This window comes from Peromyscus maniculatus, chromosome 20 (genome assembly GCF_049852395.1).
Source record: "Peromyscus maniculatus bairdii isolate BWxNUB_F1_BW_parent chromosome 20, HU_Pman_BW_mat_3.1, whole genome shotgun sequence".
Lineage (NCBI taxonomy): Eukaryota > Metazoa > Chordata > Mammalia > Rodentia > Cricetidae > Peromyscus > Peromyscus maniculatus.
In genome coordinates this window covers 53,612,415-53,628,121 of record NC_134871.1, presented here as the reverse complement: position 1 = coordinate 53,628,121, position 15,707 = coordinate 53,612,415, and the positions used below count along the sequence as shown (strand labels likewise).

Here is a 15,707-nt window from a genome sequence, read left to right as displayed (position 1 = left end):
GTGGGAACAACAGCCCTTTCTTTTCTAGGACATGCTGCAGGGGATGCCAGCAGAGTTCTAGGAAGGATGTGGACATTTCCTATGCCCCCACTAGCCGCTGAGACATGCTCCACAAACCTACTCCTGGCGTGTCCCGGGGAGACTGCATTTGGAGACAGGGCCCCTGCGGCTGCCATGGGGTCAGTGAGGTCGTACAGGGAGGGGATGGGTTCCCTATCAGAACGAAGAGGAGACTAACACAGGAAAGGGGATGGTGTGAAGGCCGAGAGAAGCGGAAGTGGTGGAATCGAAGCCTCAGAAGCCAGCCCTGCCAGCACCTCCATCTCCTACTTCCAGCCTCCAGAGCCTCCAGATGCACGCCTCTGTCATTCCGGGCGCCTGTAGTAGTGGATACCCACCCCCTTGTAAAGTCTCTAAAAACATGTCCTTTCCCTAACACAGCCTCGGAGACGAAAGGTTCCGGCTCAAGCTGCACATTCAGAGCCAGCAAGAGACCCAGACGTGCCCTGTGCAGCTTCCCCTCGGCCTCCCCCCCACACCCCGAGGCATTCTGGGTCCTGAGAGTTTATGTAAAAGGTCAGTCAAAACCAATAAACCACAAGACGAATGGGGTGGGGGTGGGGATGAGGGGTGGAGACACACGTCACAAGTCTAAGTCTTCTGAGACAGGAGTGAAAAACTGCGAGGATCTTTTTTACTAAGACAAGACCCCGCTTCCACGGAGAGCCCAGCCCAGGGGGTTCCTGAGGACAAGTGGGGCGGAGTCCCTGGAGCCGGGGCCGCTGAGCCCTGCCATCAGCAATTGCTCTGTGGGTTGGAGCGCAGGTGGACAGCCTTCTCCAGCTGAGGGCTAGGCGAGGGCTTCCTTCTTGCCCATCTCCTGATGGCAGCAGAGGGGAAGAGGAAGTGAGGCCTCAAACCTGAGAGCGTGTTTTAAGCACCAAGTTCTCAAAGGCCTAACGGGCTGGCCGGGGGGACCATAAAGAAAAGGGTTTTAAAACAACAACCAAACCAGGCAGGGAGCAGAGAGGACGGCTGGGATGGGAAGCCTGAGGTCTCCTTGGGGACGTGTCTCCTGGGAAAGCAGGGGCCGTGGATGGACACACCCACTTTTCTTGCCCGGGAAATGGTTCCGGGAGGATCGGCCACTCTGTCACTCCACATCCTTGTACTTGGTGAACAGAGTGTAAAGGACCCGCAGAGTGGATTTGAGGTCCAGGTTCACCACATCTGCAGGAGGAAACAGAGAGAGTCGGCTGAAGAGGAGGGATTTCAGGAGCTGTGAGCTGCACCGCTACATGTGTAGCAGAAAACTGTCGCTGGGGCCCTCACACACACACACACACATACACACACACACACACACACACCACACACACACCACACACCACACACACACCACACACACACACACACACACATACACACACACACACACACACCACACACACACACCACACACACACACACACCACACACACACACACACACACCACACACACACACACACACACCACACACACACACACACACCACACACACACACACACCACACACACACACATACACACACACACATACACACACACCACACACCACACACACACACACACACACACACACACACACACACCACACACACACACACACACACCACACACACACACCACACACACACACACACCACACACACACACACACACACCACACACACACACACACACACCACACACACACACACACACCACACACACACACACACCACACACACACACATACACACACACACATACACACACACCACACACCACACACACACACACACACACACACACACACACACACACACACACGATGTCCTCTTTTAGTGTTCTGAACTACTCTGGCGGGGTCTCACCTTCAGGGCGTGCCTTGGGCTTCTTGAGTCCTCCATCCAGCATCAGCTCAAAGGCAAAGGCCACGTTGTGCACCTGCCAGAGACAAGACAGCAGAAGGGTCAGTGCCAGTGGGGGCCACGTCCCCCACACCTGACCATGTCCACACATTCCTTCCTTCTGTGTAGAAAGAAGTGACTGCTTCCCTTTGTACAAAGCCCACCAGGACACAGGGGAAGCACACGGGGAGTCCACGGGGCGTACCTTAATAATTCCTGTTCCCCATGTCAACAGATCTGGGTTTAGGGGATGGAAGGATGGCAGCTTCCAGCCTGCCCTCCTCCCCCAGGGTTGATAGCCAAGTGCTCCCTCTGAGCCAGAATCTGCCACATGATGAGACATGACAGATTGGGAAACTGAGGCTTGGGGAAGACAACTCCCTTGCAAAGGCACTCAGCTCTGGACATTCTTCCCAGCACAGGGCAACTTTGTGCTACCTGTCAGATAACTAAAGAGCTGGGCATCCATGGAGGCCTGTGTCTCTGTGAGGTAGGTACACTGTTCTTGAGGCAACTGGGGATCCTGTTGGAATTCAGGTTAGCTCAAAGGCCAGCATGAAGGTCTCTGGTTATTACAGCCCCAACCATCTGCCTGCCCATCCTGCTCTGCCCTGCCCACCCAATGGAACACTCCACTGAGGCTTCCATTCTGCTAATGACGGCCAGAGGCTCCAAGCAGGAGTCTCTCTGTCCTGTTTAAAGTCTACAGGAGTCAAGACCAACCAAACCATGTGCAGCTTCTACCTGCCCTGAGCAGGGGAGGATGGGAAGGTGGAGCAGCAAACCAGTAAGTTCACAGACACCAGCTGGACAGGCCTGAGAGCTCACAGTGACCAACTGTCTCTCCAGTAGTGACAGTGTCTGTCACTCTGCCGTGAGTGAGCCAGGAATGCCAGCAATAATCTGCCTTACAATGTCAGTCGTGAATTAACAGAAGGCAGGAGCCCACGGGGTCTGAGCTGCCTGGTTGTGTGGCTTCTTCCACCCCAGCGCCAGAGAGTGAACCCAGGGTTTCCTGGGCACCAGGCACATGCACCACCACTGACCTGTTCCTCAGCCTAATGTTGGTTGTTTTTATTTTTGTTTTTGTTTTTGCAAGACAGTCTCATTTAGGCCAGGGTGGCCTCAAACTAAGTCTAGGGGGATAACTTTGAACTTCTAACCTTCCTGCCTCCACCTCTCAAGTGCTGGGATTACAGATGTTTATTTATCGTGCCTGTTTACACAATGCCAGGGATCGAACCCAGGACCTGCGTATGCTAGGCAAGTACTCTAGCAATTGAGCCACATCCCCAGACTAGCGTCTTTGGTTAACCATGTAGGCCGCTGCTTTGCTTGAGGGAGCGCATGGTACATCTGCTCTGCTTGCTGACTCTCTGCCTCCTTCGGCACCCTTAAGATGTCATCACCAAGATGCCGGGGGCCAGAGCAAAGGACCCCCAACTTCAGGCCACAGAGCTGATCAGAGACATTGCCCTGCCCCAGTGCAGGGCATGACCCTCCCAGCCACGAGGACTAGGAGACAGATCCGTGGGTCAAGGCTCAGAGAGGTGTGGCAATAACTTGTGATGATGACCCTCACCACCATCCCTAGGAGGAAGAGGTCCGAATGTATATGTAAATGTGTGTAAATGTATGTTAATATACGTGTAAATAAGAAAGGGACCCAATCCTCATGTCTCCCTGAGGAGAGAACCCACATCCCGACCTCCTGCCTCCCTGGAGAATGGGTGGACCCTCTGGATGTGTGTCATCACCAGAGGCATCCTTGAAGCCTTCTAGGCAAGGGCAGTGGCCAGCATAAATGTTCATCCTGGTTTCAAAGGAATAAAGCCAGGCTGAGGAATGTGGCTTCTCCCACCTGGGCAAAGCCTTGTTTGGGCAAAAACCCAGTTCTTCTGGTTATCCGTAGTTCTCACCAGCCTCATTAGTTTAAACAAAGACAAGATCTCCCAGAGATATTATAGCTACATGGGGGCCTGGATACACAGGGACCTGTTCACCAGACACTCTGACCTCTGGTCTCTACAACTCCATCAGGCTTCCTGGTCCTGATGAGCTCTGTCCTGCTCATTCCTCACCACACTCGCTCACCTTCCATCCCCAGTGTGGACTCCAGCATGCCAAGACCTCTCTAATCTGCCCAATTCTATCTCTGCAGACAAGATAGGAACGACATTTGGCCACGAGCAGACAGACTGCTCGGTGCCAGGAGCCGGCAGATTGATAAACACTGGCCTGTCCCCTGCTGTTCCCCTGGCTCCCGCTGCGGTTGCCACCGTCTGCCTCCAGGCCTCATGGGCCTCACACTTTGGCAGGTGCCATGAGACCCAAGCAGCCCAGACTGGCCTCTGCCAAGTCCCCGTAAGTGAGGCACTAACTCTTCAGTTGCAGACCTAACTGCAGGGAACCTGGGAGGGACAGAGACCGGCACAACAGGGACACAGGTGGGGTGGGGTCCATCCAGGGGGGTCCTACAAGAGGAATTGTCTGGGAAACCAAGCACAGAAATAAAATATGCATACATACACACAGCCCCACCACATACACATATATACTCACACACACATGTATGCTCATACACACCACACACACATATACATACACACATAGACAGATCCACAAGGCATATATGAGGGCACATACATGCATACATAAACACACGCCCACATACACAGACATGTATATTTATATAAATGAATACGCATACATACTCATGAACATAAAGACAGACATACACACACACACACACACACACACACACACACACACACATATATATATATATATATATATATATATACACAAACACAGACATACACATGTACATACATATATACATATACTGACATACATATACATGGCTGCACACAGTCATGTATATATACACATGAAGAGACATACATGTATACATATGCAGACATAGACATACACATGCATACAGACACACAGACACACAGACACAGAAACACACACACACACACATACACACACGTCTTCAGATGACACAAACCGCAGACCACAGACAGTGTCTGGGGGACTGCAGTGTTCTGAACAATCATCCTCCACTGTCGATCACTAACAATACAGAAAGCAGCTACTTTGCATAGCATTTGCATTGCATTAAGTATTATAAGCCACCAGACAGGATTTAACATCCACAGGAGGAAATGTGTAGGCTTTAGACGACATTTCACATGTGGGACTTGAGCATCTGCAGGTTTTGGTACCCGAGGGGGCCCTGGAACCCGTCCCCAGCAGATTCCGAGGGACGACTGTAAATATTTGAAAAAAAAAAAAAAAAAGCCCTACTGCGGCAGGAGGGAAAAATAGAAGCAAATTGACACATGCAGGCACACGTCACAGAGCCACACACGTGTCACCCCGGGACATAACATTTGAAGGCTCCCAAAGCAGGCCAGCCCAGAGGGCTGTGTGTGGCATCTGACCAGAGTCATTCAAAAACAAAAACAAAAAAACCCGAGCCTGTGGGAAAGACTTGGAGGAGACACGACCAAGCAAACTTGGACGCACTGCATACCACAGAGGGGTTTCCTAGTCTGTCTTCAGGGAGCTGTATCCCTGATTGAATCCCACATGTTGTGTGGCTCCCCATTCTAAAGGATACTGAGGGGCTGCAGCTGGTCAGTGGCACCAGGGAACACTCCTCCTGTCTACCCCAGTAAATGTGGCTGGGGCCACTCCCAGGAGACAGGGCACTTACCTTCTGGTCAAAGCTGTCGGGGGTCAGATAGAAGTTGTGTAGGGGGACGAAGTAGTCTTCAAGGAGGCCCAGGAGCAGAACCAGGTACACGCCGTCTGCGAACTGCAGAGAAAATTCAGTGACAATTCTGGGGCATGTGTGGGGCGGACAGACACCCTGCACGTATGTAGGAGGGTGTGGGAATGCCCACAACTGCAGTGCCCCCCCCCAGGACCCCCTCCCCACCTCAGCATCCCCACCCTGAACTGCAAACTCTCAGCAGAGCTCAAGGAAAGAGGCCCATGCCCTAGTCACCCACAGGAGGGGACCAGGGGTTCAGAACAAAGGACCCTCACTCTTGACACCCTGCCCTGCCCTCAGCAAGCCGGGGAGGGGCCACGGCTGCTTTTCAGTGGCAGCAACTGACCCCTGAGATATAGAATACAAAATCTGCCAACTTAACCAGTTTTAAACAATTTCAAGTTTTAGACTTTATGTGTATGAATGTTTTGCCTGCATGTATGTATGTGCATCACATGTGTGCCTGGCACCCATGGAAGTCAGGAGAAGATATTGGATGCCCTGGGACTGGAACTACAGCTGTGAGCCACTACGTGGGTACCAGGAATTGAACTCAGGTCCTCTGAAAGAGAAAAAAAGTGCTCTAATGCACAGATCCACCTCTCCAACCCTTAAATTTGAATTTGTGTGTGTGTGTGTGTGTGTGTGTGTGTGTGTGTGTGTGTGTGTGTGTATGCACACATATACCACAGTGAGCATGTGGAGGGCAGAGGACAACTCTCTATCCACCACGTGGGTCCTAGGGGTTGACCTCAGGTCATCAGGCTTGGTGACACATGTCTTGACCTGGTGATGAGCCATCTCACTAGCCCCGTCTTTACCATTTTTAAGTGTTCCGGTGGCATAAAGAGCGATTCACACTGCCATGCGCCATCACCACCAACCATCTCCAGAATTCTGTCTCCATTAGACACAGGCTCCCTAGGAACCCCCATACTCCTTCCATTGCTATGGTTATATTATTACTATTATTTTATTATTTATATTTTTTGAGGCAGGGTCATCAATGTATCCCAAGCTGGCCTCAAACTCAAAATGATCCTCCTGCCCCAGCTTCCTGAGTGCTAGAATTTTTGTAGTTGTTGTTGTTGCTTGGTTTTTTTTTTGTTTTTTGTTTTTTTAATTTTTTATTTTTGGTGTGTGTGTGTGTGTGTGTGTGTGTGTGTGTGTGTGTGTGTGTACGCACACGGATGTGATAGTGCATTGTGTATATATGAGTACTTCTATAGGCAAGCATGCAGGGGTCAGAGGACACCAGGTGTCTTCCTGTATTGCTCTCTCCTTTATTTCCTTGAGGCAGGGCTTCTCACTGACTCTGGAGCTCACCATTTTCAGCTACTTTGGCTGTCCAGCGAGCCCTGCAGATCCTCCTGTCTGGCCCCCACAGCACTGGGGTTGCAGATGCTCATGACCACACCTGGCTTTTTACCTAGGTGTGGGGGATTTGAACTCAGGTCCTCATATTTACACAGCATGTGTTCTGGCCCATTGAGCCCACTCCCCAGGCCAGTTTTTTGTTTGTTTGTTTGTTTGTTTGTTTGTTTAAACAGGTTCTCTCTCTAGCCTAGCCTGGTCTGGAATTTTCAGCCGTTTTCCTCCCTCAGTTTCCCAAGTATTAGGAACATGTGCCCTCAGCCCCCTTATCCTTCCTAGCTCTGCTGCCTCTTTTTCTTGGCAAACCATTTTAAGTGTGGCTCTTTATACACCTTGACCACTCAGACAGTAGCAGCATCACTACTGGGCAAGCAATATTCAGAACCCCTGAATTGGACACTATTCTTTATTTTTGGATTCATTTTGTATATGAGTGTTTTACCTGCAAGTATGTATGTATGTGTAAGCATGAGGCGCATGCCCAATGTCCATGGAGGTCAGAAGAGGACATTGGATCCTCTGGAACTGGAGTTAAAAACGGTTTTTGAGAGCGACTATATGGGTGCTAGGAACCAAACCAAGGTCCTCCACAAGAGCAGCAATTGCTCTCGACTACTGAGCCAACTCTCCAGCACCCCCTTGACTCTCTTTTAATTACATGATTTATGTGGTGAGTATGTGTGCTCACCACGTGTGCCCACCACGCATGCCCACTCACGCCACGGCACACATGTGGAAGTCAGAGGACAATTTGTGGGGGTCAGGTCTCTCCCTCAACCATTCGGGTTCAGGATCAAACTCAAGTTGACAAGCTTGGCAGTAAGAATCCCCACCCTCATCTGAGCCATTTTGCTGGCTCCTGAATTTGGCTCTTTAAAAGCTTATTAAAACACAGAAGGTAGCTTCTAGGGGTACCAGCCATATTTCAACCTCAACATAAATGGTCTGTGACTGCCGTAGTAAATGGCATACCCACAGAATACCTCGATCATTAAAGGAGGGTCTGCCTGTCAGGGCCTTTTTCTAACATTCCCAGGCAGGACTCCTGGAGAGGTGGTAGGGCTAGGACCCCTCAGAGGCCTTCAGCTTCCAGGAACTAGCATCTCCAAATACGTCAATGACAGCCTGAAGAGGGGGAGGTACCCCTTTAAAAGCTCAGACCCTTTCAACCCAGCCCTCCACTGTCCCCGAGGATCTTGGAGACTCCCACCTGACAGCATTTAAATGAAAAAGGGAACATCCGCAAATATCTGATTTGAAGAACCAGGAGCTTAGGGGGAAATGCCCCCCTAAGAAGCAAAAGGCATAAAGTCATTTGTGAGCAGGTGATAGGCCTTCCAGGGGACCAGCCACCAAGCACAGACTTAATAGGATGCCAGCGATGGCCAAAGCAGACTTTGCCCAGTTTACACTGTGTGTATGTCAGGGAAGAAAAAGACGTGAGCAAAAATACAGCTTTCCCCTTGGTCTAAGATGCTCTGGCTATGAGTCCTGCAGGGCCACAAAGGAAATGCTAGGTGGGCTGCCGTGGATGTGGGTCAGTCAGTCGCTCACACAGATGATGCCAGCCTCCATGATTAGACCACCCCAGGCCTCATGGTGCATGCTGCTTTGCTCTCACACCTCCATGTCTGCCTCCATTTCTAGATGTTAACCCCAAGGAAACAGGCAGGGCACAAATAACTGTGGGTGGAACACCCGCCACTCGGCATGCACAGGATGGGGAAGGGGTCCAATCATAGGGCTGCTTTCCTCTAATGCAGCCTTACCCGAAAGGAAGGCAGTTATTATTTTAACAGTGCTGGGGAGGGAACCGAGGGCCGTGAGCATGAGCAAATGTTATGCAGCTGAGTTGCACCTCCCAACCTAAGAAAGTTACGGTTAAAAGAGCCCAGTGCCAGGCATGGTGGTGCGTGCCTATAACCTTGGCACTCTGGAGGCTGAGACAGGAGATCATCAAAAGTTTAAGGCCAGCCTGGGCTACAAAGTGAATCCAAGGCTAACCTTAAGGCCCTATCTTAAGGAGGGAGGGAGGGAGGGACACGGGACACACACACACACACACACACACACACGCAGAGAGAGAGAGAGAGAGAGAGAGAGAGAGAGAGAGAGAGAGAGAGAGAGAGAGAATGAATATGACTGACACTGAAAAGAGAAATAGCTTCAGACAGAGACATCCATCTCTCACAAGAAGATGCCCAAATGTATTTAGGGAGAAAAAAACCAACAACACATTACAAAACAGCTGTCCAGTGTGATCGACTGTTATTAAAAAGAGTGAGTGTGTTGTTTTATGCATGAACACTTTGAAAGAGACCAGGCGGAGTTGGGGGGTGAGCCGTAGGGAGGGAGGGAGAGAAACAGCTTTTCACTTCAGCTTCCCCGGCTTCAGGAAATCTAAAGTGTCACCCAGCAAGCGTGCTGCATGAGCAAACAGCTAAGGATAAGAGCCACATTTGCAAATCACGGGCATGCGTGTGCATGTGCACACACGCACACATACACAATCTGCTCCCTAAGGCAGACCACACGGCATACACCCAGAATCCCCAGGAGAAGTGCTTGGAACAAACCCCGGGGATGCAGTGGGGTGACACATTATGGTGACTTTCATTTTGTTTTCCTTATCTTCATTTTCAGACATTTCTGCGATGAACCTGAATTACTTTTTTAATTAGAAAAGCAAATGAGAGAAGTTAAGGAAAGAGAAAGCAATCGAAGAAAACGCCCAGGGGTTTAGGGAGGATCAACTGAGCATTAGGGATGCCTATGCCGAGGATTCAGACTCAGGACTCAAGCACACAACCAAGCTGGAGAAAATTCTGTTGGACCCTCAGGGCTTCTTGTCTGCTCAGAGACAGTCACCACAATGGTGCTCTAGCTGGAGGAGAGAGCGTTTGAGATACTCATGGAAGAAAGGGTTTGTCCCTGTTTCCCCAAATGGATGTTTATTCCTATTCTTGTAACTTGTATGACACACGGGACGGGCACCAGGCTTGGGTCACAGTGCGTATGTAGTCAGATGACAACTTGTAGGAGTCAGCTGTCCCCTTCCACTGGGTGCGTCCCTGGGGATCAAACTCGCGTCCTCGGGCTTGCTCGGTAATCACTTCTACCAGCTGAGCCATCTCGCCAGCCCCCGGTTGGATGGGGCATTGTCTCCATGCCGCCATAGGACCAAATGTGAGGCTGCAGTGTCTCTACCCCAGAAGCAGCGGGCACAGAGTGCTCCAGACCCGTAGACCTTCCTTCGAGGCAAAGGGTCCTGTGGCAGGGTGGGATGGAGTCGTGGGGGTGGGTGCTAAAAGTTGAACCGTCTCTCCCCAAAGTAAGTTGGAATCCTAATCCCTAGACTCTGTGTACGTGACGCCATTTGGAAGCAGGGTCCCTGATGCACTTGTATCGTTAGGGTGGGCTCTAATCCAGCATGATGTTTCTTTGCTCTCATGCATCCATTTCTAGACACGAACTCTGGGGAAGCAGACGAGGTGGGGGTGGGGAGGGGCACAGAGAGCTGTGTGCAGAATACAGATGTACAGACACAGGGATGTAGACATGGGAGGAGGTCCTAGAAGATGGAAGTAATGTATCTGTGGATGCAAGAACACCAAAGCTCGCCTGCAGAAACAGGGCAGAAAGCACAGAGGGACTGGGAAGGAGCTAGCCTGCCCACCCTAGGACTCTGGACTCCCAGCTTACAGAGTCCATGGCTTCAGCCTTCAGTCTCTTCAGTCTCTGCCACAGCTACAGGAAGCAGAGGGTCTGAGCAGCCAGCTTGGTCCGAGATGCACTGAGAGCTCCTCCTGAGAGGGACAAGGTGGCCCCACTTGCTGCCACACCCGACCTGAGTTTAGAGCTGCTAGAAGCACAGGCCAGAGGGACCCTTCACCAAAGCTCTGCCTACCTGGGTCTCCAGGTCGGTCACCTCCAAGTTCAGCTTATTCAGGTGTTTGTTCACAAATGTGATGAGAGACTGTCAAGGCAGAGAGGCAAAGGCAATATCAGCAACTTTCTGCAGACCACCCCCAGCCCCCACCACGACGGGCTGAGACCTCCAGACCCTCTTCTGGCGGCTAAAACAAAAAGGCTGTGCATCGGACACCATGCTCTTAAGCCAGCCCGAGTCTTAACGGCACAGTGCCAACAGGAATCAAGCTGTACATTCACTCTGGTCTATATGACCCGATTGTGAGAGGGCACTGCCATGCCACACATGGCTGAGCGTGGTCTCAACACACAAGGCCAACCTTAGACACTCCAAACACCTCTCCTCCCTTATCTCCGCCTTCCCTGCACCCACAGAGCGGTTAGACAGGGCCTGCATAGGCACGGGTCCTAGGAGGGGTGTGGATGGGGGGGGCGCAAAGATCTACCTTCTTCACAAGGTTGAGCTTGTCCGGAGCGTGGTCGAAAAGCGTGTCGAAGGCATCCCGCTCTGCCATGACATGCAAGAGAGAACATGGAGTGGAAGTTCTAGAGGGGACTCCGCTACCCTCATCCCAACCTGCAGCCATCAGTTCTGAAAACAGCCACCCTGACCCCTTGGGATGTTCTGCCTTGGGGTTCCAGCCTGCTTGATCCCTCGAGTTTCTGCCAGGGCAGAGGGGCCTGCAGATTGGCATTGTCCCTGAGTGTGAGTAAAACCGGGATCGTGAGCTGGATTATGAACCAAGGGCGGGTGGGGCTTTCTCGAGCTCTTTTAACAATCTGTAAAACTTCTTTGGGCATGGAATGCCAGGTCCCACATGGGCACCTACATGCTCCCACTGAGCACCTGAGGTATCCTTGCCTCTCCTTCCCTAAGCTCTATCACTGTCTGTGAATCCCACTGCTTCTACTCTTGGCCAGGTCTGCTGCCCCCATTCCTGGTCCACCACCCCTGACCTGGGGATGGCCACGGCCTCCAGGTTAACTGGCCTCTCCCCCGTCAGCCAGACTCTAAAAGTACAACTGTCTTTTCACCACTGGCCCATGGAAAAACCTACCTCCTCTCTCATCCTCTTAGACTGTGGTCCATCCTCTCTCCCATGCATATAACAAGATGGGCACCCTCCCACACTTCTCCATGGCTTTACAAAATGGCCTCTCTGCAGCCCCGAGGCACAAACATGCCTCAGGACCTTTGACACAGCCTCACTGTCCCCAGGTTGCCCTCCAAGGCCACCTCCTCTGAAGGGTCCAGGCTTGCTTGCATTTATCACAACTTGGAACGACAGTTTCTCCTGCTGGACCTTCGGTTCCTAGCTCTCCTGGAGAGGTGGATGATTCTCCCACTCCTGGCCCTGTCTCTGACTCCTACCACAGGGAAGGGTCAGCAGAGGTCAGCGTGAAGGCATCTGAGCCCTTGGTGTCCTCCGCAGGATGCCCATGGCTCCCTGAGGTGGCCCATCGCCTCTCTGGTGAACCAGAATCTGCTGTCTCGTGTGTGCAAGCAGATCAGCACAGAAGTCCCCATCCTTCCCTCCTGGAGGCCACCAGAGGACAGAAGCCTTGCAAAATTAGAATATGAAAAAAAAAAAAAAAAAAAAAAAAAAAAAAAACAAAAAAAAAAAAAAACCAAGCTGGGAAAGAGAGAACCCTGGAAGCCTGAAATCCCTCATCCCTCCCTTCCCACAGTGGACACCTCCAGCCCACCAAGGCTGACAAAGAAAAGAAATTTTTTTTTTTTTAAATCTGAAAAAATCTGCATGTGCCTCTGGCTCGGGACACAAGTACTCCAAAGAGTCTGTGGGTGGCCTGGGGCTCATTGTAACACTGTGGCACAGCCCTGGGGGTGCAGATTGAAGACGCTAGTGAGAGATGCTGACACACGCATTTGTGTGAACTCCATGTGACAAACAGAGGACTCAGAAAAGCCTACTCCATGCAAATGAACCAAAATACCCTTGCTATGCAAATGAGGGGAAAGCCTGCTCTAAGCCCGGCCCGGCAAGTTGGAAGGCTCACGTCCTCACTTGGATCACGCCTCGGGTAGACCTGCCGCTCTGGCTGCAACTGTGTGTGTCTCTGCTCTGTCCTTTGTTCAGGGACACAAGAACCTGGAACCCCTCCAGAGGTGCCTTCTGAACCCCAATATCTGCTAATATTGGAAAGAAGTGGGGGACACAGAAGTCTTTGGGATAGAAGGCTACAACCCCGGTCAAAGCAGAGGCCTGGGGGCTCCAGGGCCAACAGAGCACTGTAGAGGGAACTGAGGCCCTGGGAGGGACCTAAGCCCTGACCTCTGTCTTCTCGGTTCCCGGGGGGGGGGGGGGGGGAGTGGGGGGGGGGGGGGTATTGTGTGATCCTGGGACCCAGCGAGCAGAGAGGCCATCCACTCTCTGCTCCAGCTTAGAGTCCTAGCAGGAGGTTGGGGGGTGCACAGGGAGCCTTCTCCCACCTTGGGGGAGACAGGGTGCTGAGGAAGAGGGAGGAGGAGAATGAAGAAGTGGGGTGAGCTGAGCAAGCCAGGGTTCCTAGGAGAAGAGCCAGCCAGGATGGTCTAAAGGAAGTCTCCTATGCCCCTAGCCCTAAGAGGAAGGTGCCAGAGATTCAGGCCAGGGTCTGGAGACATCTCCATCCAACCTCCATCCAACTTCTTCAGTCTTGGGGAAGGCGAGAGGCAAAAATGGAGAGAAGGGACCTTGTGTGTGTGCATGTGAGCTTGCTGGAGTGTGTGTGTGTGTGTGTGTGTGTGTGTGTGGTGTGTTGGGGGAAGGGAGGCAGTTCCTTCCCCTAGGAGCCGGTGGGGACAAAACGCCACCCTCAGTTAGCACCAGCTGCCACTCACTTCCATAATCAGCTAAGTCAGATTATCCCCCAGAAAACAATCTGTAAAGGGGCAAAAGGAGCTTAGTCCTCAGGAAGCAGTGCAGCCCTGCAAAGCAGCTTAGGCAAAGCCCCAGGAGCCGAGACTCTTGACGTCACTGGTTTATTTAGCTAGGCCCCTGCTGGGCTGCCAGAATGCTATGTGGGCGGCTGCTGGGTGCCTCCCACGCTGGCTGCTCACCTGGGCCTAAGAGGACGCATCATGTGGCCCCGTGGCCAGGAAGGACCAGGGGCTCTACACAAGGGTTGGGGGGACAGGACAGAGCTGGGTTCAAATCCTTATCGCGTGATTTGAAAGCCCACAGACTTCAAGCTACTTCCCTAGCTAAAAGATCTCTGCCTCTGTAAGCAGGAACGACCCTGTCCATTCCCCCACCATCTCTGTGAGCATCAAGAATTGCCACAGGGACAAGCCTGGCTCTCAGGCATATCTAGGTCTCCACAATTTCCCTCTTGTGCTAAGGAAGTTACTAGTTGGGAAGGGCACAGACAGCAGGATCCCTAATCCCATCCGTAATCCGTAATCCATGTTTCTGACTCCCCTTGAAAGCAAAGACTGGAGCCACAGTGAGCCTCGCATCCATCCACCTGGAGTCAGGAGGTTGTACCCAGGACAGGGTTGGGGACTCCTATTTCTCCCCGCTGCAGCCCCTTCTCATAACCCTCAGTGTCTGAGGTTTGATTGACTCTATTAGGCTGGTCTGGGGCAGCACCCAAGTGTGTACCCATAGACAAGAGGTTAGGGTAATGGAGAGATGGAAGAAAGAGCCTTGAGGTCTGAGCCAGGCTTGCTGGAGAGAGAGAGAGAGAGAGAGAGAGAGAGAGAGAGAGAGAGAGAGAGAGAGAGAGAGAGAGAGAGAGAGAGAGAGAGGCATTCCAGCCAGAGAGAACACAATGTGCAAAGAGAAACACGAGAGAGCCCAGAGTTGATTTAAGAGCAAGGTGGCCTGGGTGGGGAGAGGCTGACCGGGAGCTGCATCATTCAGTGCAGCGCCCTGGGTGCAGGGTGACCAGGGGGTGCGAACAGGGGTGTGAACCCCAGGTTAGAGTTTTAGCACGGGTTCTGGTGGAGAGCTGAAGGGAGGGGACTGGATCACAGCAAACTGATTGTGGGACGAAGAAGATGCTTCTCTTCTTGCCCATCCCATCCTGACAGCAGCGTCAGAAAGGGCTCCTGAGTCGGGGGAACTGGGGAGGAAGGGCCACCAGCTAGAGAAAAGGCAACCGGCAAAGCTGTTGCTATGGAGACCAGGCTCTAACCTCCCAGCTCCCAAGAGACTTGTTTCCAGGGAGAGAAAAACCTGCTCCCACCTCAGCCAGGACATGATGCTGATAGGAAGAAGCTGGGCGCCCCTTTATCTGCTGGAATGATGGAAGGGTGGACCAGAGAGGAGCTGTTCCCGGTGCACACAACACTTGAAGGCCAAGCAGGCTGAGGGAACTGGTTCCAGCAAGGCTCAGCCTTAGGGGGGTCAGCACGCTGTCCCTCCTCACAAGAGACAGCGGTGCAGGGAGGGCTGCTGAGATCATGCAGGCTTGGGGTGAGTGGCTGCCTCCAGGACACTTCTAGAGTCCCGAGCAAAGGAAAAGGCTATTGGATGTGACGGCAAACAGCAATTGCACATGTCCTGGGGCGGGGGAGCGTACACACAAACAGTGAGGCTCCTAGGAGTAGGGTAGGGCTCTAAGTGTGACCTGAGGTCGCAGGACCAGTGCGTGCTGGCTTGTGGCAGGGGATCCCTGGTGAGTGATAGCTAAGTCAATGCAGGAGGGAACCATGGGTAATTTAGCAGGAGGGTCTTGTGG

The 15,707-nt window shown here is 52.2% G+C and overlaps 1 protein-coding gene across 2 annotated transcripts in view; it reads right to left on the bottom strand.

Moving 5' to 3' along the window:
- Window positions 1-672: 672 nt before the first annotated feature.
- Window positions 673-15,707, bottom strand: part of Parvb (parvin beta) — an 88,605-nt gene continuing 73,570 nt past the window's right edge. For both annotated transcript variants that reach the window (XM_006980258.4, XM_076556460.1), the window contains exons 9-13: window positions 11,468-11,529; window positions 10,999-11,067; window positions 5,658-5,759; window positions 1,898-1,970; window positions 673-1,230 (exon numbers count right to left, since the gene is read on the bottom strand). In XM_006980258.4, the coding sequence (XP_006980320.1) occupies window positions 1,154-1,230; window positions 1,898-1,970; window positions 5,658-5,759; window positions 10,999-11,067; window positions 11,468-11,529 (383 nt within the window). In that variant the 3' untranslated portion in view covers window positions 673-1,153. The remainder of the gene's footprint in view (window positions 1,231-1,897; window positions 1,971-5,657; window positions 5,760-10,998; window positions 11,068-11,467; window positions 11,530-15,707) is intronic.